This window comes from Zootermopsis nevadensis, unplaced genomic scaffold (assembly GCF_977971745.1).
Source record: "Zootermopsis nevadensis isolate Lab colony 2312 unplaced genomic scaffold, Znev_1.0 Znev_ptg000021l, whole genome shotgun sequence".
NCBI classification, from domain to species: domain Eukaryota; kingdom Metazoa; phylum Arthropoda; class Insecta; order Blattodea; family Termopsidae; genus Zootermopsis; species Zootermopsis nevadensis.
In genome coordinates, this window is record NW_028259153.1 from 21,579,919 (window position 1) to 21,605,170 (window position 25,252).

Genomic DNA, 25,252 nt, shown 5'->3' on the forward strand with positions numbered 1-25,252 from the left:
GAGATCAGGAATCGAGTCACGCTGCAATCAAGAAAAGAGCGTCTTCATTTGTTTTTATTAGCTGTGTGCGTCGCTTTCAGGGGACTGTGAGACTGTCACTGAGTGAGTAGTGTAATATACGGCTAATCTTGTATATCGCGACCCGTCAGACAACGACATTGCTGTGAGATTAGGTTTCGTGAAAGATTTTGCGTGCATAATGTTATTTTCAAGTTGACGAAATGTCGATATGGTGTCTTCAGGATCAAAGGAGCCAAGGCATCGAGTTAAACTGCTTTGTTCTCGATATTAGCTTTGCTGTTTATTCTGAAAGTGAGGACACAGGCTTTTGAAATCTGATAAACCTCTTGACATCGCGATCAAAGAACTTGTGTGAAAACACTAAGAGAGATTTCTCTGGCCACATAAACATTCCACACGAAGAAAGTTAGTCTAATCCTCTTGTCGTGGTGAATGATCTTAAATTTGCTTATTATTGTCGAAATAGTATTTTGGTTAGCACTGCACTCTAATTACATGATAAACAATTATAGGTTTTCTCAGCGCTAAAGAAATTGCACACTGCCGAATAATAAAAATATCATTTACTGACCAAAAGAGTCCCCCCCATTCTTCGTATGGATTGCATTAAAATAAAATGTGGGCTATTAAATTAATCACCTTTCTTATTTATTTCATATTTCTCCAATAATCTCTTTGTAATGCATGTATCTTTTATCCTTTGAACTGGAAGCTCGCTTAAATAATATTTAAGAATTCAGTCCGTACCGCGAAGAAAACACAACGCTTCACCATTACGAAGATCAACTGGTTAACCCTTTGAAGCCTACGCTCGTCTAAATAATATTTAAAGAATTCAGTCCGTACCGCGAAGAAAACACAGGACTTCACCATTACGAAGATCAACTGGTTAACCCTTTGAAGCCTGAGCTCATCTAAATAATATTTAAGAATTCAGTCCGTACCGCGAAGAAAACACCACACTTCACCATTACAGAGTTAAGTTAGTTAACGCTGTTTAAAAGGAAATAATCGCTGGTCAGAATGAGAATAATTCGAAGCACATAAATACAAAACGTATTGTTACTGATTGTTGAAACAGATGGTACATATAGTTACCACTAGGCTGTAAAGGTTTAATATATTTCACAAGCAATGTAATTAATAACGGCATAACTTCATAAGTTACGCATTAAAGTGCATTGAAAGACAAATACTAAATTATTCTTATGTCATTAACCGTTTGAAGCTACGTTCGCCGTGATTCCCGGCAACTTCTCTGACTTGATTGTGATGCGGTAAGTATGCCCATTGGATTGCAGGCGTAACATCCATTATTAACACAGTACTTTAATCATTAAATGAAATTTAAGGTTCTCACTGCTGCTCTATGAAGTTGACTGGGATGTTACGTCGTGTAGTCTCATAGAAATCTATCGCCCTGATGATGCACCACTGAAACGTCGACGAACTTCTATGAGACTTGTAGGACATTACGTGGATTATTATTACATTTTTTTAATTATTATTATTTGTTTATGTATTACTACTGGTCTATAGCCATTAGTTTGGCTTTCTGAGATCACCTGGTCACGTGGTAAGGACAGCAGGTTGCCTATAAAAGGCGCGCCCTTCGTGAAATCGCGGGGTAGACGCGATGGAGGTGTGGACTGCGCTGCTGCTGGTCGTAATCCAGCGATCCGTCGCATCGGACCGTGAGTAATTCTTTAGTTCAGATCAAATAATACGAGAGGTATAAAAATGTATCAGTACGCTGACGAGACACAGGATACGACAAAGATTGCCTTGTTTTTAATTCTCTCACAGAAAATAAAATATTAAATTAAATTAAACTGACTGTTATGCCACCTTCAGTTATTTACTTATTTTTAAAGTTAATTCATCATTAATTTAGTGCTTCACGAAATAAAGTTGAATAGTAACCTACGCCGTGACGTTGCGTCCGTAAAGAACGACCTGCATATCACATGCAATTGTTTATAGGCCTATGACGTTAAATTCGCTTTATTGCTCAAAGGTGCGTTGTTCCATTCCTCATATCATGACATTTAATTAATGGAGAAAGCCTGGACGGATAAATTTGTTAAGGGACTTTGGGCCTTATTGAATTATATGTATGAGTCAATAACGCCCAAAGTCCCTTAACAAAGTTTTTCGTCAATCTACAAAAGCCGTCAGTTAAATCTAAATCATAGGAGCTTAAGTTTCCAAACGAGATCATTTCTTAATTAACATGAAAAGGATTAAGTATATTAATAACTCCTATCTTCGCTTTTGAACGCTGATGAGCGCTGTAAGTTCTTGTAAAATTTTGAGTTGGAAGTTCAGTTTACACTGGACTACCATACCATTTGCGGCCGTCAGAATTTTGTGTTAATTTCGTGTTTTATGTGACGTGAAAATTCTACTTAAGTGGTTTGCTATATGTGGCATGTATAATGCAAACAAGAACAAGGCATCTACACTGAATTATTAAGTATCCAGCTCGCGTCAGTCAATTGTCTAGAAGCAAAGCTCGTGAGAGTAGGTGGAATAAATTATTGACGACGAGATTTCACTGAAATAAAGTAACCCTGCTCAGGAAAGAATCTAAACACTGTGAATATTAGGACGTATAATCAGTAGAAATAAAAACAAGCTGGTTAGAAGCCTGTTTTAGACACTTCCTCTAATCAGCTGTTTGTCATATCTTGTGATATTCTCCTAATTATAATTTTAGCTTCATTTAATATCTCTAAGCAAAGGCTTAATCCTTTGAAGCCCGATGAATTATTAAACATAATTTAAGAATCCAGTCCGTACCGCGAAGAAAACACTACTCTTCACCATTACAAAGATCAACTGGTTAACCCTTTGAAGCCTACGCTCGTCTAAATAATATTTAAGAATTCAGTCCGTACCGCGAAGAAAACACAACTCTTCACCATTATAAAGATCAAATGGTTAACACTGTTTAAGGAAATAATCGCTGTTTATTCTAAGAATCATACGAAACGAAAATGGTACTCTCTGTGGGTAAAATTAAGAGTTACTGGCTGTTAAAATAATTACCACTGAGCTCTAAAGGGCTGACTTGACTAATAAATTAACTTTGTAACAGAAACTTCAAAGCTGCTGTTATTCTATAACTTTACGTCAAAATTTATGAAGTTGAGTACTTAAATTTATAAACAATAAATAATTTATTTGAACCCAAGGCTAGTGGATATGATCAAGTCTTGAACCCCTGACATCTGGCGACCTGACAAACTTTCCCTTTCTCGCTGATAAATTATTAAATTTATCCGATAAGAAGATGACTGCCTTGTGGGATGTTGCACTAAGCAGACTGGTCGAAATTAACCGAAGTTTCGTACATGCTTTCTACGTCCGTTGTCAGGGCGATCTCCCTGATCTACCAGCTTTGAGATCCTGATATATTTCTCGTTCTGAAAATATGGTACTCATTCTTACACACGATGAAAATGCCTTTTTTTTGTCGCAAAAAGCTGATTATTTAAAAATTTATCGCTTTTATAAGACCTAAATTGTGTCTCATGTCGCATCACGCACTGCACGCGTATTTTCGTACACTCTCTGGAACTGGAAAGAGCGAATGCATTGCAGTGGTCACTCAGCTGGACACCGAGTTACGTCACATCAACGCTCAGGCAGCAGCTGTGACCTGGAACCTCGCCGTGGATCCTGACTCAGTACCCTCGCGCGTGGTCACCCGAGCGGCCGAGTGGCACACCGCGTGGCGCAACGCTTGGTGTGACCAGGGTCGCGCTCTGACGGAATTGGCCCCACGTCAGATGTACCTCTTATGCAGAGGACCCAAGTACACACCGCACCAAGCCAGGTGAGACTTGTACACAACTATCTGCAAGGTCAGACGTGCATTGTAACACGCCAACAGATGATTGTTTAATTTCGCTGAATATCAGATGAGTTCCATCTGTTTCAGCGAGCTGAACGCAAAACTCGGGTTACTGCAGAACACCTATTCTAGGGCACACGTGTGCCGTCGTGACGTATGCTACCGCGGGGAACCGGACCTCGAGCGCCTCATGGCAGAGTCTCGTGACCCAGCCGAGTTGCTGTGGGGCTGGCAGGAATGGCGACGTGCCGTGGGTCCACCGTCCAAGCTCCTATACCCAGCCGTCGTAACCCTCATGAACCAGGGGGCAAGAAACAACGGCTACCGGGACATTGGGGAGTGCTGGCGAGAGGAACTGGAGACACCGAATCTGGAATATGTTGTGGAGGAACTCTACAGCCAGGTGGAACCGCTGTACACTTTGCTGCATGCGGTTGTTCGCTTCAAGCTTGTTCAACTTTACGGGGAAGAGACTGTACCTCCCACAGGACCTATCCCAGCTCATCTCCTAGGTAATTTGCAGCGTGATGTTATAATACGGCACACTCGAAAATTAATCAAGCTAAGAAACCTGGATCGCAGTTTCTTTCTCACCGACGGCGTCTGAAGATAATTAAATTTATTTCCTGGGGCTCCGATGTTTCTCCTGTCCAGAGACACACATAACAAACTGTGTCACGCTTCTGGTAACGAGATTACAAAAGAAGATAAGAAATACAATAAGCATTCCTACCGGGACCCACCCTAATAGACGCTGTTGACGTATTACATTCTGTGTCAACCACACCCACGTTTAAACAGGTACAATTATTTTATGAAATTTCAGTATGAAGTTAAAACTGAATGCTAAAAGGAGGGTGACAGCAAAATATTTTAAGTCATTTAACAAACACGTCACATTCAGAAATATTGTAACATGACGTGGGCTTACGATATGTAATTTAAATAGTTTTTGTCATAAATCAAAATAATAAGAGGAACTTCAATTATAATAGAATTTTTTTTACAATATGGCAGTAAATTGAATAAAAATTTACTTGGATATTATCCATCATCTAGTAAATATAAAACGTAAAAAACGACGTTTCGGAGATGGGACTCTATCTCCGTCTTCAGGTTCCTATACAGTTGGGCCCACTAGATAGAGCTAATCCCTATCTCCGGGTTTATAATGTTAAGCAACAAATACATAAAATAATATGACATATTTTGCGCATCGCTAGGTAACATGTGGGCACAGAACTGGGAGACGCTGCTAGATCTGTTGATACCTGGACAAAATATGATCAATCTGACCTCCACCCTGCGTGCACGGAACTACTCCACTATTGACATGGTGCGGCACGCAGAGGACTTCTACACATCTCTAGGACTTGAACCCATGACCCGAAGCTTCTGGATACACTCGCAGATAGAGAGACCTACGGACACCAATGGCACCTGCCATGGCACTGCTGCCAACATGTACCAACCAGGGGACTTCAGGTATAGTTACAGAACGGAATTTAAATATTTAACTATCGAAATAAAACTTTACAAATATAGTCACTGAATGCCAGGGCGTTTGTTAATCGCAGACCACAACAGGCTAAACTAAACCTATGTATAATACTCACAAAATCCAAGCAGATTTAATAAATTCCTAAGTCCAATGTAATTCTATTATGAAACTACTATATTACATGGACCAAGTGTACTTTATTCTCAAGGGCCAGTACGCCAGTCAAAGAATGCGGACATGTGTTTCTGTTATAGCGAAAATAAATAGCAGAATGGTCACGCCATGTTGACAGAACGGTGATGAAATATCCTGACTCTAAAACATTAGATATCTCGAGGTTTTTCAAAGAATGGTAAATTACAGGAGAGGGCACAGAAGCTGCTTGATAAAACCCCCAAATGTATCCGTTCCAAAAGCGCTAGATAAACACCAGAAAGTTTCACAATATCAAGTAACCAAACTTAAGATCTGTATGCCAACCAGGATGCTGCTGTGTGCCGAGGTGAACGCAGAAGATTTTTATGTCATTCACCACGAGATGGGCCACATCGAGTACTACATGGCGTACAGAAACCAGCCTGCTGTGTTCCAGGTAAACTTTGCTCATTTCAGCAATCAACACCATACAGAAATAAGCAGGTTAGCTGAACAGTGATGTGAATGCCTCATGTTTTAGAGATTTATCTCAAATTCCAGCCATGGACCATATACACCTTCACCGAACCTTGCAATATATCTTAAAGTGTTCATGGCCACATGAAGATTTATAATCATCAAACAATGCGGCTATCTTCCAGGAAGGCGCAAACTCAGCGTTCCAAGAGGCCGTGGGGGATTCAATCATGTACGCCGTGATGGCACCTCAACACTTGCAGCGGCTGGGACTCATAAATGACACCACCCGGGGTAAGCCAAACCGAGTTTTATCTTAAAAAGCTCATACAATGAGTCACCTGTATTCCAAATTGTTGTTTTATGAAAAATAATGCCTGCAAACTGCACAAGTGTTCATGATCAAGCTCCGATCCTATGAACATAAAAGGTACAATTCAATTTAGTGCTTGAAACATACAGTATTCAAGGTTCCTACTTCAGTATCGAAGGTCACAAAGGATGCCTCACATTGCAGACGAGAGTTTAGTGTTGCTACTGCGACAGGCCCTCGCCAAGCTGCCTCAACTGCCATTCGGCCTGTTATTGGACAAATGGCGATGGAGTGTATTCAGAGGAGACACGTCCCCAAAGCAATATAACACAGATTGGTGGGCGCTCAAGAGACGCTACCAGGGAATCATGCCTCCTGTACCCCGAGCAGAGGACGACTTCGACCCAGCTGCTAAGTTCCACATCCCTGATAACACACCCTATATAAGGTGCGCCTATAAGCCACAAACTAGGCCAACCCATACCATACTGTTTGCTATTTGTCTATTGAAACTTCTGCATTATGTCCAATGGCAAAGCATTTTAACTAAACTAATTCCATGGAGCAGAGACTTTACTGAGAAGCTAACAAAATGCTCAGCTAGTGAAGAAACTCGACACCTTTTATGGAATGATAAATTTCATTACCATGTTTGCAAAAGCCCAACACCTGTCCCTATCCCGAGTCAGATGAATCAAACCTACATCCTTAAGATACATTTTAAAATCATCCTCTTGTCTATACCTAATACCTTCCCTTCAAGACTTCCAAAAAAAAAATTGTGTAAATTTCTCATCTTTCCTGCGTGCTACGTGCCCTGCCCATCTCATCCTCCTTTACTTGATGATACTAATATTTGGTGAAGATACAAATGATGGAGCTTCTTATCATGCAATTTTCTCCAGCATCCCTTAATTGTAAAAGTAATAATCTGATTTTAAAATGCTCAGGTTTTAAGAGCCATATAGTTGTGGAGACTTCAGTATAGATCGCTGTTTCCCATCACTTTAGGGAATTATTTTAGATTCACAGCATGATTTCCTGTTTTAAGACATATATATATAACAGGCACTAAGTTTTCAATACACTGCAGGTTAAAACGTTGCGACTGTTACAGGTACTTCTTGAGTGATATTCTACAAGCTCAAATGTTTAAGGGTATGTGTGAGGCAGCGGTGCTTGGTCATGTTGGTACTGGTAAGACACTGCCAATGCCTCTCCATCACTGTGACATCTATGGTTCCAAGCAGGCTGGCAACAGGCTCAGGTAACGTCTACCAACTTAATTCTGCCTATTACCACTGCCATATCCATCTGCCTAAATGTAACTTGAGAACTTAACGGACCTTCATGAAGCTTGATATTGACGAGTTAAACTAAAGTTATCATTGCATTAACATTTTTATTATAACCATAATTATAGCAGTCACTTTAGACGATTACGTACATACTTTGTCTGTGAGGATGAGGCCGAACAACGTTATGTCAACCAGACAGGAAACGAGCACCCCCATCCAACACAGACATCAGCGACTCCCACAACTGACATCACTACCACCATTCAAAAACGTCAAATTCTGACAAACGTCAGAGAACAATTAAGCTATGTGATGTTACTGGTGGTCAATATGATGAATGACGATGATAACGCACACACTGCATGCATCATATTAATTTTATAGGCGACCCAATAATTCCCACAATTTTATTAACAAATGTTCACAGGACCACTATCAGTTACTGTAGCACCGACATTTCAAAAACCACTGTATAAAGCCTTAGGAGTTAAATATGTCACCATCCCTACGCACTGTGACACGGCAGCAAAGAATAGACGAAGTACGCTCGGCGCAACGCAATATCTACGTAGCTACTGAGACGTTACTCTGAGTTCCTGAGTAAGGGATCTGAATCACAATTACCACAAAAATTTTCCACAAATAAGCAAACTCATAATGCACAAACCCACGAATGAGGTGAGTTTGCCATCGTACGTTCCAAACCACAACTTCTGGTTGAATTCTTACCACTTCTTGTACATCCAGTCATTAATTTTGCCAGTGTCATTCATCAAAATGAGGCGTAGGACATGAGAAAGGAAGCACACAAGAATAGTTCAAAGTGTTTAACAAACAAATCATTACAACACCTGCAATACAAAAGTACAATAACAAAAAGTAGGCTTCCGGCCATGTTCACTTACACGGAACGACCCAGCCATTTCTGTACAAAGTTCCACGAAGTTCACGTTGTAGCATCGAGTGTCATAAATGCTCACCCTACTACACAAATTTCTTTCTCTATTGGTCACTGTATATTACAAAATGTATAAAAAAATACAAATACACATGTACCTGAGTTCAATAAATTCCATATCAGGCCATTCCTAATGATAAATATGCAATATTATAATTTAAAAATCAAATAAATTAACAGTTTTAACTTACACATTTTCATTTATGCAAAAAACTACCATACATACAGAAATTGAACCCATGACGTCCTGATGTTCTATGTCAGTGCAACTGCTCCGGTACAGAGTTAACTGATACCACCAGAAATTGTCAGAACTTACTGGAATATGCACGTGGGAAAAAATATACCAACGAGAATACATAATGATGTTGTTGCATAATAGAAAAACTGCTATAACTTTAAGGAAATAGCAGGCCTGACTGAACGGATACGATCCAAGTGAAATGCGCTATATTAATCCCCAGAAAGTAAGTAAAGTAATGGACATTATAAGTTGCCACAAAAATGTGTAGAAAATAATTCTTAATTTCTGTCTTCTCGGTTGCTGCGCCGTGTAGTCTGGTCGATGTCATCCAACGTTTCAGAGGTCATACTGCCTCCGTCATCAGGGCGATGAATCATCACACAGCGCAACAACCCAGAAGACAGAAATCTTCATACTCTGACGACGGAGGCAGTATGACCTCTGAAATGTTGGTAAACATCGACCAGACTACACAGCGCAACAACCCAGAAGACAGAAATCTTCATACTCACCGCTGTGAGAATCTCAAATCTTACAAAATAATTCATTTTTACCATAATATTCAGTCATGAAGAAGCAACCTCAAAGCACTAAAACAAATAAATGCTCAATGAAGTGGAATGGAATAAGAAGGAAACAGTGATAGATTACTTCAACAAGTGTGTACTATCCCAGCACTTGCCTGCGGAATCAGAAGAAAACAAATCTAAACAGGGTACCTGCAGAAGGCGACGCAACCACAACGCTAACTTCCTCAGTCCCACTTACAAATCAAACAGCAGTTGCTCTACAGCCGAACTGTCTCTGCTGTTGGCAGCGCTTACAACACACTGCGACGCCAATATAATGACATTCTATAAAATTAAGAAATACGTTCATTCTAATGGGTACTTGCAATATCCAACAAATATTTACATAAAATGGCGTAGCGCTAATCCACTAACCTCAGAACCAAAATACAGGGATTCAAATCCTAATTCTTTTATGTTCTCATATGATGAAGGTTAACACTCAAGTTAATCAGTTGGAGGTCAGTGTTTCTCAGATATCTTCCTTATAGTCCATGAAGGGTTAGAATGATTCAAATCAACTCTTGTTCTCAGAAACCACAAAAAGTGTCTCACCTTTGCACAACAAATTCTTAATTGGTATGAGTTAAAGTCATTATAACAATTGGCTGACAAATATAAGATTGCACGCGTGCTGTAACTAATAAATATTGTACATCTGTTTGTGTAGAGCGATGATGAGTCTTGGGAGCAGCCGACACTGGAGCAAAGCACTCCAGATCCTCACAGGAAGTACTCGATATGATGTCAAGCCATTACTGCAGTACTACGAGCCAGTACATCGCTGGCTGCGAGATCAGGTTGAGCAGTATAACATACCAGTGGGATGGGATTAGGATGCGTGTGTGTACATCTTCTGACAAAATACAGAAAATAATCAGCTTAGCCAGTCTGCCGTCTGTTTAAATCTCATCAAATCCGCACATTCCTCTTATTCATGCCTTCAATTTGTTACAACTACCGCTGCCTCCTATCAACCAGTATCTGTCAACTGAACACCCAGACCCTTGTTTGAGAAGACGTCAAATTCTGGGCGGGCGAGTATCGCTGTCCGCACGTCATTTATTGTGATGCCGTCAGGGTGCCTGTTAACAAGAATAATTTATTTTGATGCTTTGAACCATCTCATTCACACAAATTTTAATTAATTTATACATGGTAAGAAATTCATCAGATTACCTCTGCAACCTGACATTTTTGTAGAAGTTTCTTAAACCACTGTGCAGTACAGGAAGATACCGTGAAAGAAAAGCCACATGTTGTAATATTAACAGGTATTAAGAAACCACGTTTTCATCCCACATAAACCCTTCATATTTTACGTTTTCACTGAACATAATTCCACTTCATATAATGGGGTTTAACAAATTTAGAATTGACACAGCTGGCTTAGAATACCTTACAATCAACTGACTTGAGAATCACTCACGAGCTGTGGCAATGTGAATCAAATAATGAAACACAAACCTGTTTGAATTTCTGTTCCATGCCATGCGGAGTGCCCGCCGCAACAGGTCATCTGCTAGGGACCGCACTGCCTGCAACGTCAAGGCATGAACGCTTTAGAAAATATATTATTCAATTGGCAAATAAAACTGCTGCAAAATAATACCATTCTTCGATACTCTCTTGGGGGCACCATGTGGAAGAAAGTCTGTCACTGATATGACATTACACTGGGAAGCAATCAGAGCTCAATTACAATATAATATTACGTAGAAGATGGGGTACAACAACACAGTACCATATTCACTTAGCTATAAAACAAGTTTCTAATTTTTATTGTCGTTCAAAAACTGGAGATCGAATCTAATTCAGAAATTACAAGAAGTTTATAAAACACATTTCTAGTAGTAGGTTTTGTGGTTATCACAGCAGTCAGTATGAATATGGCCGTCTTCTGGGTTCTAGCGCCATGTAGTACTACAACCCAGAAGACAGCCATCTTCACAATTCAATTATTTATACAGAAAAGGAAACATTATGGCAACCGACATATAAAAACTCGCATACCAACAGAGTACCGTATCAAAATGAGAATATTTCAAAAGCTGTAAGAGTAACATCTTCATTCCTAAATTTCTAGTTTCTACTATAATCCCAGTAAATCTCAGACCTCTAAAAGCACTCTTTCGGCAGCACAGAACAGCACGCCAGGCACTATCTCCTGTGGTGGAAACTTGAAGCCAACTTCCCTTGCAGTTTCACGCACAAACAAGAACTGAGCCTGCAGATCAGGATCTATTTCCAGGACATCCATAGTGCTGTCAACCTCATCAAACTGTGATGGTCCCTGTTTTAAGGGTGCTATAAGACAAAACATAAATACATTACAACTGAGGACCTGAAGCAACACTCGACTACCATGAAAAGCAGGCAAGATCGTGTCTAATTAAATCTTTCCCCGAGTTGACAACTGTAAATGTTCTTTGGTCACTCATGAACTCCAGTTGTTAAGTTATTCTGGTATGTATACTGTACGGGTTGACTCTTCGTTTTGTAAAATGCTATTTTCCTTTAAAAAGTAAACAGATGAAACAAGTGGGACAGGAAATCAAGCTGCTCCTCGTAAGTGCGATAACGTACCCCAACTGCTACAACTACAAAGGTCGCAATAAGACTCCACCTTACTGACCCTTTTCTTCTCATCATAACATCATTCAACTCACCCTTTGTCTGTGGCGAATCTACACCCACCACATCAACCTCGGTATCTGACTCGACACCAGAGCATTGTTCTGACTTGTGATTGGTTACCAGCCAATCCATGGTTCCAACAGGCTCCGAGTATGTCCTTCGTACTGTCAGATCACTTGATGCAGGTTCTGTGACTGCATCTGCAGGGTGCAAAACTGGTGTATACCCATGAAGCTTTGCCCACACCACAATGGCATGTGTACACCACACGCACTCTTCTGGAAACCTTTTTTGTAATACTTTCTGCACTGCCTTTGCTTGAATCCACTGCCAAAATAAACACACGTCACCATGTTTTACATTACAGGGGCAAACAGATCAGGAGTTTGTTAGAACTAAGACACTGACATTTATTAAGTCTTATGGTTACAGTTTAGAGTGTTGGACACAACAGCCTGGTGTGTTGTCTGACATTATTTACATTCTCTGGCACGTACGAGAGTTAACACTGCATTCAATCTAGTTGTGCTGGTGGGTGATGTAACGTATAAGCGGAGGAGGACGAGGATTAAACTGACAAGTGGGAGTAACAGATACGATCGGAATCTTGGAGCCAAATTAGGAACACATTCTTAAGATCTGGGACTGACTTCTGAACTTCAGAAACAAGATAAATGTGTTCAAGAGAAAAAAAGGTTAGTATGAGAAGAAACCATGAACCATATGGCTCACCTCTGCTGCTCTCCGCTTTCCGACATTCCATTGCAAAAAGGTTGCCTCACTGGGGGCAGCATAGGGATGAAGTACTCTGAAAGCTGGATCCTTTGCAGCAGGTGAAATCAGAGGTATGTGCCTCAACAACCAGCGAACAGCAAGGGCAACGTCATCAAACTTACAAGACTCAACAGCAACACTACAAATAAAAATTATAACCTTCAAGCAGTTGTCAACTTAAAATTATCATACAAATTTAATCTTGATCAATCTTCAGTCCCTGTAATTATTAATTACATAAAATAAAAAAAAAGAATTCTATATAATTTCTGATATTTATAGTGTTTATATGAGACATTTTTGGTATAGTGTATGTAGTCTGATCACCCTACGCCATACACACTTTCTACTGTTAATCACGTCTGTCAACATCAAATTTGTATTATAGTTTTCGAGGCGACCAGACTGATACCAAAATTGGCCTATCATTAAATGAAGCAAGAGAGAAAAAATATGGGCTGTATCAATAATAAGCGGCATACTCACTTGAGAGCATCTGCATAGTGCATCTTGCTTGAGTGGGTGATGTGTCGGCTATTTGCTTTATTCAGCACCAGAGTTCGGCCTGAAAACACCAACTGAGTATTTTCAGAGCTGTCAACGTCTGCCATCTTCACTGCATTAGGCTGCAACAATTTCGTTGGCACCGATTTCTTTGCATGATTCTTTAACAAACTGATGCCTCCCTTAGTTGAATTCACAGAACTTGTCATTAGAGACTTGCTGATTTGAACTGTGTCTGAAATAACACCCGGTTGCTTTAGAATGACCCTGTATTTATTAGCGCTGGTAGTGAGTGTCGAGGAGGCAGTAGAATTGTGTATATGTTTCACCAAATATAAATGCCCATTTCTTACAATCAATAATGACTGGGCAGGAACTGGAGTGGTCTTCTGAGCAGACCCAAGGTTCACACCCTTCAAATCCCCATCTCTGTTTCCATCTTCCAACTTTTCTGTAGCTGGCAAATTTGAATTTTGCTTCAGAAAAGATAGTGACTTCCCAGAACTGCCCTGTAACTGCTTCAACACTTCGGACAAATTACTTGCTAATGTCGTCGATGGGGTTACTTTCATACCAGGATTCGAGTTTGTGCTTTGGACGGGGATCATTTTAGATGTTCCTTGTAATGTTACTGAAGTAGTGGAATTTGCCTCTTCAGGCAACATATTATGTACGCCACCACTGGTCATCATCGTACCACCTGAAATACCCCGAGGGGGTACAAACAAAGAGGAATTACTCTGTAATGGTATTATGCCAGAATTGTCCTTAGAGGGCGCACTACCCTTCGCGTTACAATCATGATTATTGAACTGAACATGAACAGTGGAGGAATTTAGTTTAGATTTGGAGACTACATCTGCGGTGGGTGAGAGTTTGCTGCAGACTGCAGTGTTTGGCGACTGCTGTTTCATTAACAAGGAGGTAAAATTGGCTGGCTTGAGAGAGTGATCTAATCTTGGCACAACTGATGCAAGATTCACCTGTGGTTTTGGGCCTGACTTGCCAAGTGTTAGGTAAAATATGTGGCCATTCTTGTCCATGCATTTCACAAGCGTGGTTAATACCGAGTCATTTTTTGCGACTGACACATTTTGTTCTATAACAGAGCTGCTTCCAGTCACTGATTCTGTTTTTAAAACTGAAATGGAATTGTTCTTCTTTTCTCGTACTGCTGGTACATCCTCTATCACGTGATTCTGCATGTTGCAGTCCGGCTCAACACCAGACTTCATGTTACCCACATCTGCGTAATCCTCTAAAGAGTTTTCTCGTGAAAAACATGGCAGTGATTGCACTGATTCACGGCTATCAGCACGCTCCGATTTAATGTCCACATTCATGCCCCCAAAGTAGTCGTGGTCTAATGATGAAGTCATATCACGAGAACTACGTTCACCCTGAACGTTAGTATCGAGTTCTGAGGCGTTATCGCGAGTTGCGCTGCAATCAAAACTGTCTACCACCTCCAATTTTGGCTCAATCAGACCACGTGAATGTTCCTTGGTAGCCGAGTCACAAACCTCCTGAGAAGCACCGCTGTTAAAACTATCCCCCACTTTCACTCCTGAATCCACCTGTTCCACGACATCACTTCTGCCAACAGATGTACTCTCCTCAGTGCTGGCAACTTTCTTATCACTACTGACCACATCTGAGTCATTTCCAGTATGCAGCCAGATATCTACAACTGTCTCAGCTCCTGCCAACAGAAGAAATGTATTATCATAAAATCTTATCCTGCATATATTTGGAGGGACTAGGGAAAATAGCACACCTCCCAGTCAAGATTCAAACTGGGTATTTCTGGAACAAAGAACGTTGAACACTAGATTTGTCACATTCAATGTGTGTGCCTGCGCTTGTTAAGAGATCGCAGCAACTCACCAAGAGTCTGCAGTCCTGTGTATGTGCGATCAAGCTTCAGATGATGTATCACGTCAACTGGCTTGTTGCGAGAGTGGCAGAAGTGAATCTGTACACGCAACGGAAATTCGCCCCAACCCCGCCGTGACAGATGGAAAGGTGGAGATCTGCAAGAGTTCATGCAAAGAGGCGAATCTTCATCATATTACAATTACTTTTACTGATATCAACCAAATACAAGTGTAAAAGTACAGAGAAGGAACAAATGGACAGAGTAAAAGACACAAAATCCGAGTGCAAAGAATGCAATGAGTAATCAAACGGATCACATGACATCCAGAGAAAGGAGCATCATTCTGCTTACGTCACTTCTGCAATGTCGTGCGGCCGGTAACTTGGGTGCAGGAAGAACCGAACTTTGGATATAAAATCAGACACGTCTGGAGCTTCCTTAGGGCCACGCACATACATCATCCACTTGTGGCTTGCTGCATCCTCTCGTGTGTCCACGGGGACCCACTTGGAGATGTTCCCAATCACAATTCTGCGACCATACAACAAACAGTGTACAAATCTGAAGACGCATTGTTTTCAAATGCATTTCTTGCAACTTTTAATGTATTTCGCTTGGAGGCAGCTTTTAGTAAAATACATAAAACCTGCGGATGGTCAAACACATCCTACACCTCACGTATTAATTTTATGCATTATGTGAAATAAATTAATAAAAACAGACTAAATAACTATACAAGTTCATGTATTTTGATGCTACATAAACCTGTGCAGTTGAAGCATTAAATGGACTAAACCTTCAAGCTTATATAATTAAAATTAACCTAAAGTGTTAATTAGTTCCCCCATTCTACTCTACCGTTTTCAAATGGATCACAGATAACATACCTCTTCTTCACTTTGTGGTGCATGCCTCGGCGTGGGCTACTTGGAATGATGTTGTTAGCATTTGGACAAGTCTTCGGTGGGATGTACCGTGGTACCTTACACACCGCTTCCTTCTTCTCATTCTCGCTGGTTATATTTGTTTCCTTGCTGACAGGTGGCTCCTTCTCATTTTTGGTTGGGACAAGCCGGTATTTGGACGGGCGCCGGTGAAGTGGCTCCCAGTTTCGAGGCTCCTTGCCAATCAACTTCTTCACGGCAGGGTGAATGCGCTTTTGTTGTTCCCCTGGACCACTCTGGAATCATTAATTACACCCCTCATGAGTATGCACATACGTGTAAGAATGGACTACGTAGCAGAAATACAATCATGGGCCGAGGCAGGTAGCAGTAGATTAATAGCAACAGAAATGAGACCTTTCAGAATTAAAGAAGGAAAAACAAAAATAGACAGAATATGAAAATAAATAATTGGAGAGAATCTAAAGATAAACCCCTTGGAAAGCAGACTAACAAATTACAGAATGAGATAATAGAGGCACATTTTAAAAACGAATGAAGAGAGAATCCTAAAATTATTTTTTAACATGAAAGTAAAAAAAAAATACCCAAAAGGACACTATTAAAGTATTTATGTGGAGCATACAAGTAGACACAACTGAGGGCAGAGAAGGGTCAATCAAGGTATCCTCAAAACACAAGTCAAAGGCGATCAGTAATACGCAATAAGCCAACCTGCCTCGTCTTTTCCTGTACCGTACCTGAAATTGTTACAAGTATTGTGTTCAGTATTTACAGTATAAGAAAAAAATATGTGGACGATCTGAGAAAATTTCAAGTTAAACCACTGTCTCGATCAACAGGGACGTTTGATATCAGAATAATGAATCACTTCATCTGTTTACACATCATATCTTGATGTCGCTTGACTTACCAGCTGACATCGTGCTGTTGAGTATCTAATCCCTGACTGAACACTATATACCTGAATCTGTTTCTTGTTGTAGAATGTAGTGACAATGACATAGCGCAGCATATGTAATAGTTTTTGTGCCTGATGCAAGCGTTCCTGAATCTCGTGGATATCCTTCTCCCTACTGGCAATTTCAGAACTGAACTCCTTCTGAATGATGGATGAGATTCGCTGTGAAAACTCTGCCTTTGCTGGAAACAAAAATATATCCATTTCATTGAAGACATGTATCTATTTTCTGCATTTATAGAGTGTAAAATAAAATGTCTCACACAAATGTAAGAATGAGTCTACATACCAAAACAATGAAAAAAGGTTGTAATTTTTAAAGGTTTCAGAAAATTCTACTTTCCAAGAAAAAATAACTCTCTTATCTGTTACAATATTTTAATGTGGCATCACACTTGTTACTTTCTTCCGCATTCAGTGCAACTCGAAGAATCTGAGGTAAACAAGGAGGAGAGGGGAATAATGCCAAAGCCACACAACACAAACAGATAAACCTCACCTCTGAAACATCAATAAACTTCTACACAGCAAAACATCTTCACACTCACTGTCATTTGTAAAATTAATGCTATCCAACGGCAAAGTTAAAAGAAATGCCAGACCAAAATTTGTACTCAAAATTGTAACAGCCTATGATTTCCTTCTCAATTACATATATAAATTGTTGGAAATATAACATGGAATAACTGTACAAACACTTAAACATTAATACACCAACTATGACAAAGAAACACTATGATATGTGTTTACAAAACCAACACTTTACATTTAGTACAAAAATATGAAGAAAATATAATATTAACGATCAAGATGTTACCATTTTCTTCCAGTAATCGTAAGCGCTTTGCCTCATGAGGGATGGTGTCTTCATAATCAGGATCCTGGCCATCCAAAGGTCTCTTGAGACATGACATCGGAAACTGTAGGTTATGTTCATCAACAAATTATAAAAACTTGAATGTGCAAAATTACATAAATGAATTCATTTTTCTGACATTTTAGAACTCCGATTATTAATAATATTTATGTTCTAAACCGACCATTTATACAGTATCCAACATACAGACTCTGAACAATTATACATCAACTTCTTTCTTATTACCATGTCCCGGTAAATGGCATCTGTGCTGAACACGTTTTAAGGTCACAGATTACACGGGCAGTGGGGCCTTGTGTTAAACGAGGGTAAAAGTACTCCAACGAGATGGCAGCATAACATACGTGTATAAGCTTTCTAAAATATCTGAATGTGAAAAATACTTTTTCTGCAATTACACATAATGAATGAATAAGATGACTCTTAAAAGTTCAGATCACGTTGCATAACCAATGCCGTTATCAAATTTAAAATTTACTTGTTTAAACCCGTAAGCAACATGTCTTTGCATAAAGTTTTTGTATATGGCACTTTGAAAAGTGGGGAGCCAAATCATCACTGGATAACAGACACAAGTAAAGGATTCTCCAGATTTATTGGAGTTGGCAAAACAATGAAGAAGTATCCTTTAATCATTGCTACAAAATACAACATTCCATTCGTCTTAGATGCCCCAGGCCAAGGACATGTAAGATTAAACTATTTAAATTAAAATTTAAATGTTTTATTCATATGTAGACTAATAACAAGAAATTGTTTTTTCAGAATGTAATTGGGGAAGTATATGAAATTGATGAAGCCATGTTACAGCATCTGGACATTTTGGAGGACCATCCATCATTCTACATTAGAGAAATTGAGAGAATTGAATTATGCACTGAAAATGCAGAAGTAGAATGTTGGATATACTTACTTAAGAAATTCAAACCAGAAGTGTTGGAGAAGAAGCAGTTTGAAGTTTACAGTTCATGTGGTTCCCATGGACTAGTGTATGCAGAGAGGTATCAACGTAACCCATTTTATAATTTCAAACAGGATATTATGCCCTAAACTCTTATCTCTGTTTCATGTTTCTGAACTTCTCAAGGGTTTATGGAAGTAATGATCTAAGGACTGTGGTTTAAAGAGGAGGTGAGGCAGACAAAGTCTTAGCGTGATCATATTTATCACAGAAAGATGTTTCATACCAGGATATAACACTACAGTAGATCTGACATGTGGCTCCAAAACAGTAAATTCCAGTCTTTAAGACATGCATACAAAGTAATAAATTGATCTGTTAAAGTGTATTTTCTTTTTACAGTGATAATGAAGCTACTTTGGAAGATCTATAACTCATACAGACCCTCTGTATGGAAACTATAACCTCCAAAATTACGTATGTCCTTTTGCTTCAGGACTTGAAACAATACTACCAAAATGAGGGATTGTTCAAAATAGTCTATATCAGTCATAAGTATTGTTAACTGAAGTTTGGAACATTTTAATATTTTTAACTTCCATGAAATTAGTAACCCTCTTAAAGAAAGCAGTGGTTCTCAAGAATAAATTTGGTGTCATCACATCCATAAAATAAAATCTCTGGCAACATTTCCTTTTAAATAATGCCTGTAGTAGATATATTAAAAAATATACAACATACAGAGATTTTTAATTGGGCTTACTCAACTTTATTTCAGTTTAAATGTGATCACTACTTAATTTTTTGTTAACAAACTAGTAGGTGCATTGTGGTATCACTGCTGTTAACTAGGCATTTCTTAAAATGAATGGGCCATAACTGGAATTAGTTTTATGTTCCAGAACAATGAAAATATCAGTAAGAAATCTGAAGCTTTATGCTAATCGGTGTGCTTTTGACACGGTCAGATGTCTTTGCACATTAGCAGAGCGAAGGCTACATCAACACAAAACCAAATGCCCATCTCCCACCGAACACAGACCGTACTACCACAATTTCATTTAAATTTTTTCTGCATCACACAAACAGTGCACTCTTAAAAGTCAAGCATGATGGACATTCGCTGCTATATTAAGAACAGACACCTCCAATGTGTTCTTCTTTCTCTATATCCTGATTAAAAAGATGTAAACTAGCCACAGCCAGATTTCACGTTTCAGTGTGGCTCTGGGTGCAAGGCGCTTTCACCACAGCAATGTTTCCAACACCAAGCACCCGAGTCACGGACAGACTACCATATCAAGGCTTTTAATGATATTTCTTGATCCCTCCAGGCAAATGTCTTCCACATCCCACCTAATTTATAATTCATCCTACTATCTTATTTGATATCACAACTTGAGCAGTTTATGTCATACAATAAGAACCAAGGACTGTGATGGCAGTAGGCCATCCCCATATATAATGTACTTTCTATGGTCTTCCCTTCATTCAATTAAAATTTTCTCCAATTCAGGGTTCAAACATGTCATCCACGAAGGTGTAAGTATATTTTTTAATTCAAAGTATTCAGCCATACAGTAATACAGGATATATATTCTGAAGAACATATGTATTATGCAAAATGTGCAGTATTCAGCTTCACCTTATAAAAGCAAACCTCTCTTAATCTGTTTTTATTCAACCCAATAACATAATCATAATGACCATAATAAACCATTCTCGCCAGTACTGATGGCCGTGCGGTTAACTGCGTACAATTAAAGAGTTCCTTGCACACTGCATTCACAAGTTCGAAGTTTGACCAGATAACAGGTGTTTGTCCATTTTCTTTTGTGTTGTCCTGTGATCCCTTAAGGCATCCCACTACCTCTATGAATAAGATCTAGAAATAGTAGAAATGAAGCTTGAATCAGGATAACACCAGTGGCAAATGAACACACTACAAAATATAGTTTATCAAAGGGAAGATTTGAGGTCATGTTGACTTCTTACCTACCCAGTACAATTGTGATGATAAATTCACGCTAGTGTGAATGGAGAGGAATAAGTTATGTCCAGCACATCTGTTAATCAGCTTTCTCAATAACAGGAACTTATAATAAAAGTGAAGAAGCGTGAGTAGTTGGCAATGGCACAGGTCGACGAGCGTACTAGCGCGTACAATTACAACAGGTCAGATCAAGACAAAACTAAAAAACTGATTCTGGTTAATATTTGTAATACGCAAGTTGTTTCATTAGATCTGCCACGAAACCAAAAATGGATGTTCTGTTTTCCTCCGATGACAATAATATAAAATACACATTATTTAACAAGAACTTCAAATTCAAAGCAGAACCATACAAAACCCTCAGATCAGTTTTATTTCCATTATTTTTACACATACCCTCCCAATTCATAACAGCACTTTTTTATTAAAGTTATTTGGTTTCTCCAGCTACCCAGTTAATTATTATTATTATTATTATACAAAACCTTACATACAACAGAACACGTGCTCATCCCTCATGCGCACTGCTCACAAACTTGTTGCAAAAAAATAAAATAAAAAGGGAGATTTATAGAAACAAGTTTTAAATAACCACACTGCCAATCAGGGCTGGCAGGTGTATCATGGCGGAGAAAGAAGCCAATTACCACATCACAAGAATTTGTTTAGACCATTATGAGGTAACAAGTACATTACAAAGACAATTAAATTTCATCAACACAGAAGTTGGTAATAGGTAATTCAAGTTACACTTACAATTAATTTTGTCTTATTTCCAGTATTGTTGAATACAGTTACACAGCATTCAGGAAGTGACAATAGTGTAAAATAAGCTCCGAAACACACCTTTACACTCAAGTTTATGCCTTGGTCTAAACAGGAACACTGTGACGTAGGGTGACTTCATCCCACCGAAAAGCAGGCTCCAACAGATGGGCATGCTACTGAACAATGTTGCCGTATAAAAGCTTTACCATACCCTAATAAAGTAACAATTTGCTAACAGTTCACGCACACATACACTCAGTCAGTCCCTGATATCAAATAAATAGGAAGCTGGTCCTAAGAAACGAGTACTTAGTTCTATTTTACACACTTAAGCTAGTAACACTTGATGCTGGAATTTTGGACCAAAGTTTATCTCCATTCAAAGATCCACAAAATCTGGGCATGTTCGTTCATGCCCGCCATTCTTAACACTCCATGTTATGGCCTGGGAACGGTTTGAGGGCACTGGCCTTTTTTTTTTTTTAAAAAATGTTCTCTCGAAGCAGTAGTAACAACTATTAAACAAAACACCAAAAAAGCAACGGGATGTGACTAGATACTCGTTTCCAGGCTCACTTTTCCCTACAGATGCACTCCGCTCAGCTCTGCTCTGGGCTCAGGGGTCCATACTTGTTGCCCAAGTTTAGTTTGGGGCCTGCACCACTGGCAGACATCTTGGTGGCAATATCAGAATATCGACTTGAATGAGACTTGCTATTGCGTACTTCTTCAAAGTTACCTTCATCACGCCTCCTGCAACAACGAAGTCCAAGTGAGATGTGAGGTTCTCATATGAGAATTATGAAGACAGCTGTCTTCTGGCATGTGTAGTCCAGCAGATGCTGAACGATATTTCATACGAGCTTACTGCCTTGGTTATCAGGATGGAGACATTAAGCTCTTCTGAAACGTCAGTTACTATCTGACTAGCAGATCCAAACTGACAATTTGTTTGGCAAATATTTCTCAGTGCAAGCCAGCATAGCTAAGTCAGTATAGTGACTGTCTACAAACTGGATGACCGGGGTCTGACCCCTGATGGGGACAGAGGGCTTTTCCTCTAGCCTCTGCGGCCAGACTGGTTCTGGGGCCTACCCAGCCTCCTACCCAAAGGCTACCAGAGTCCTTTCCCCGGTGAAAAGCGCGGTCGAGGCATGATGCTGACCACTCACCCCCATATTGTGCTGAGGTCAAGATTGAGTAGGAGCTATACCTCCTCTTCCCCCAAGTGCCTACATGGCATATAGTGGGGCAGCTTTACTATTATATTTCTTAGTGCAGCACATTATTTTACGGCCTAACTCAAGGTACATACTATTGTACTGAAATCGTATGCTGATTAAGAATAAGCACCAAAAACATTGCTGAATTTCATATACAAACTCTTGTACTGCAACCTGCAGTTTCATGAAATAATTTCAGCTGACACAAATTTTCAGTTTAATATTGAACTTAATAAATTCTCAGGGTCTATTGACAATCTTAGTCACCTCCTTCCCCATGCTCCTGCTGGCTCTGTACTCTTGGCTGCAAACAAGCTGGGGAAGTACTCTTCACTGTTGATATCAGGCGCTGCTTTACTCTTTGACCGAGGATCTGAAACAAGGTGACATCATTTAAAAATCACTGTGACACAGCAGCAAACAAAGGAAGCTGCATTAGGCAAGGCACTTACTAGCGTGCGAGGGCTCCTTTGGCTGGTTACGTAGATGTGGCGGTACATACGAGCTGCTGCCCGTGGGTCCCTCTGGCCGCTTTTCCACAACTAAACACAAAGACCAGAATGATTAGAATCTATGATTATCAAGAAACATTTAAAAACATGCATATTGCTGTTAAATAGTTATAAAAAATATAATTATAGTAAACCTTCACAAACATCACTGAATAAAGTCACTGTGAATCCAAAATTTAATTAACATGTTCAAACTGAAACCTATCAAAGCTACCTGATAATATTATCTACCCATTTATGCCAGTTTTTTTCCACACTGATCTCCTTTTTTCCCCCATAAACTTTAAATTACCTTGTGATTCTGAAACTTCAGTAGCTGTGGGCTGTGGTTGTTTCACCATCTTCCACGGGCCTGACTGCACTTTACGTTTTGGCACAAGTTCACCTGCTTCGTTCTCTTCCATTTCCTGATCATCTTCTTCGTCGCCCTCACCGCCAACACCTTCTCCTTCAATATGTAGGTTTCCAATCTTAAGACCTGTATAATCTTTCTTCTCCTCTTCAAATTCTTTCCACTCATCATCCTCCTATGCCAGCAACAAATAAATATCTAACTTTAGAAACTATATCCACTGAACACACATTCCTGTCTTATTCTGTCCCTGATGACCTCACACACGTGCATCTCTCTCTAACGCTTCTTCAGAGGAATAAATTTTAGTGACCTGGTTGCCGAAGTTCCGGATAGACAGTAAGCACGCACCGTACATCTAGCTCGGTGGGACGTAAACTATGGTTTCCAGCTATTCAGGATTCAAGATAAAAGTGTTTAACAAATCAAAACTGTTTCTTGAGGAAGTCATTCTACTGAGAAGATCTTCCTAGTGCAAGTTTTCCCCAATACACACACAAACACACAGTGACTTGAACCCACGAGAAATCATGCATGATTTTAAATTTATACACCTTCTGTCTGATGGTATGCAGTTTTTTTAATATGACATAGCAGTATATTATATGTTTGTGGATAGAGTGGTGAAGATCAAATAGAGTGGGGAGAATGTGCACGAAGATGAACAGACACGGCACACCGTTTTCCAAAATCTCCTTCATAACCTTCATTGGTTCAGTGTATGGTACCCCATATTGGTCACAATTCTGTAAAACAGGTGCTTCGCACACTGATTAAATGCTTCGATCGTGTGGGCATAGTGTAACAGATAATATTTTGCAAGTAAATACAGCTCTGACAAGTTCTGCGGCAAGTAACTCTCGTAGTGTCTACAATATGGCCGCCAAAGAAAACGGGTACAATTTCTAATAAATAATAATTTCAAACGAACGGAAATACTTACTTGGGCCTGATTTCCTTGTTCTTCTTCTCCCTGTCCTGACACCTGTGAAGATATGGCGGCTTTCTCCTTTTTACTTTTTTCTACCTTTTTACCAGTTTCTTCCAATTTCTTTGCAATTTCATCTGCAGTAGTGAACTTCTTCCCCTTCGCTTTCTTGCGATCTTTCTTAGCAAAGAAATCATCTAAATCTGCCATCCTGTATTCCTCACCTTCGGGTGCGAAACCAAATGCGACTAGGCAAATACAAATTACAAATATATTGATAAATTTGATATTCTATTCGGTACAAACCACCACATGTGTATCCCTCCTACCACCCGGAAATCATCATGAAATGTAATGACTCAAAATACGTTTGTCTGTTTCATGTAAGAAATTTGAATAGTGTGTTATAAAGAATATATAATTAAATAATTTATAACACTACTATTTAACAGCGTGTTATTAATATTACCAACATACCACATAATTTAGTCACTAGCTTCTTGAGATCCGGTTCAGCGAAAATAGATATGCAACTACTTATAATAAAAGCATCTTGTTCTACCATCTCTCGGTAACTTTATGAATCTAGTTACTCTATCGACAGAACTGCTAAACTACATATAAGAAAGCAAAGTGGAAAACTGAACACCGAATGTACATTCA

At 39.4% G+C, this 25,252-nt stretch overlaps 4 protein-coding genes across 5 annotated transcripts; 2 read left to right on the top strand and 2 right to left on the bottom strand.

Annotated features, from left to right (window-relative positions):
* The first annotated feature begins 1,657 nt into the window (after positions 1 to 1,657).
* LOC110830098 (angiotensin-converting enzyme-like protein Ace3) lies at positions 1,658 to 10,260 on the top strand. The gene is made up of 9 exons (XM_022064572.1): positions 1,658 to 1,715; positions 3,628 to 3,862; positions 3,968 to 4,392; positions 5,104 to 5,365; positions 5,865 to 5,973; positions 6,179 to 6,287; positions 6,511 to 6,754; positions 7,424 to 7,573; positions 10,046 to 10,260. The coding sequence occupies exons 1-9, from the start codon at positions 1,658 to 1,660 to the stop codon at positions 10,209 to 10,211; spliced, it is 1,758 nt and encodes a 585-aa protein (XP_021920264.1). The 3' UTR covers positions 10,212 to 10,260.
* On the bottom strand, positions 8,417 to 18,166 carry D12 (YEATS domain containing 2 homolog D12). The gene is made up of 11 exons (XM_022064571.2): positions 17,853 to 18,166; positions 17,039 to 17,217; positions 16,057 to 16,349; positions 15,521 to 15,700; positions 15,178 to 15,323; positions 13,273 to 14,992; positions 12,745 to 12,925; positions 12,045 to 12,339; positions 11,492 to 11,682; positions 10,843 to 10,913; positions 8,417 to 10,460 (listed from the first exon to the last, which is right to left on the bottom strand). The coding sequence occupies exons 1-11, from the start codon at positions 17,947 to 17,949 to the stop codon at positions 10,349 to 10,351; spliced, it is 3,465 nt and encodes a 1,154-aa protein (XP_021920263.1). The 5' UTR covers positions 17,950 to 18,166; the 3' UTR covers positions 8,417 to 10,348.
* Positions 18,167 to 18,188: 22 nt separating this feature from the next.
* Positions 18,189 to 19,566, top strand: LOC110830099 (putative gamma-glutamylcyclotransferase CG2811). Of its 2 annotated transcripts, XM_022064575.2 has the most exons (3): positions 18,190 to 18,600; positions 18,678 to 18,913; positions 19,216 to 19,566. In XM_022064575.2, the coding sequence occupies exons 1-3, from the start codon at positions 18,412 to 18,414 to the stop codon at positions 19,244 to 19,246; spliced, it is 456 nt and encodes a 151-aa protein (XP_021920267.1). In that variant the 5' UTR covers positions 18,190 to 18,411; the 3' UTR covers positions 19,247 to 19,566. The 2 variants fall into 2 exon arrangements, with proteins under 2 accessions (XP_021920266.1, XP_021920267.1); XM_022064574.2 differs by lacking the exon at positions 19,216 to 19,566 and having other exon boundaries at positions 18,189 to 18,600; positions 18,678 to 19,201.
* Positions 19,567 to 20,350: 784 nt separating this feature from the next.
* On the bottom strand, positions 20,351 to 25,214 carry LOC110830173 (protein CDV3 homolog). Its single transcript, XM_022064740.2, has 6 exons — positions 25,067 to 25,214; positions 24,605 to 24,837; positions 23,602 to 23,836; positions 23,250 to 23,339; positions 23,065 to 23,170; positions 20,351 to 22,327 (listed from the first exon to the last, which is right to left on the bottom strand). Exons 1-6 carry the CDS (start codon positions 25,152 to 25,154, stop codon positions 22,174 to 22,176), a joined length of 906 nt encoding a protein of 301 aa, XP_021920432.1. The 5' UTR covers positions 25,155 to 25,214; the 3' UTR covers positions 20,351 to 22,173.
* Positions 25,215 to 25,252: the final 38 nt, after the last annotated feature.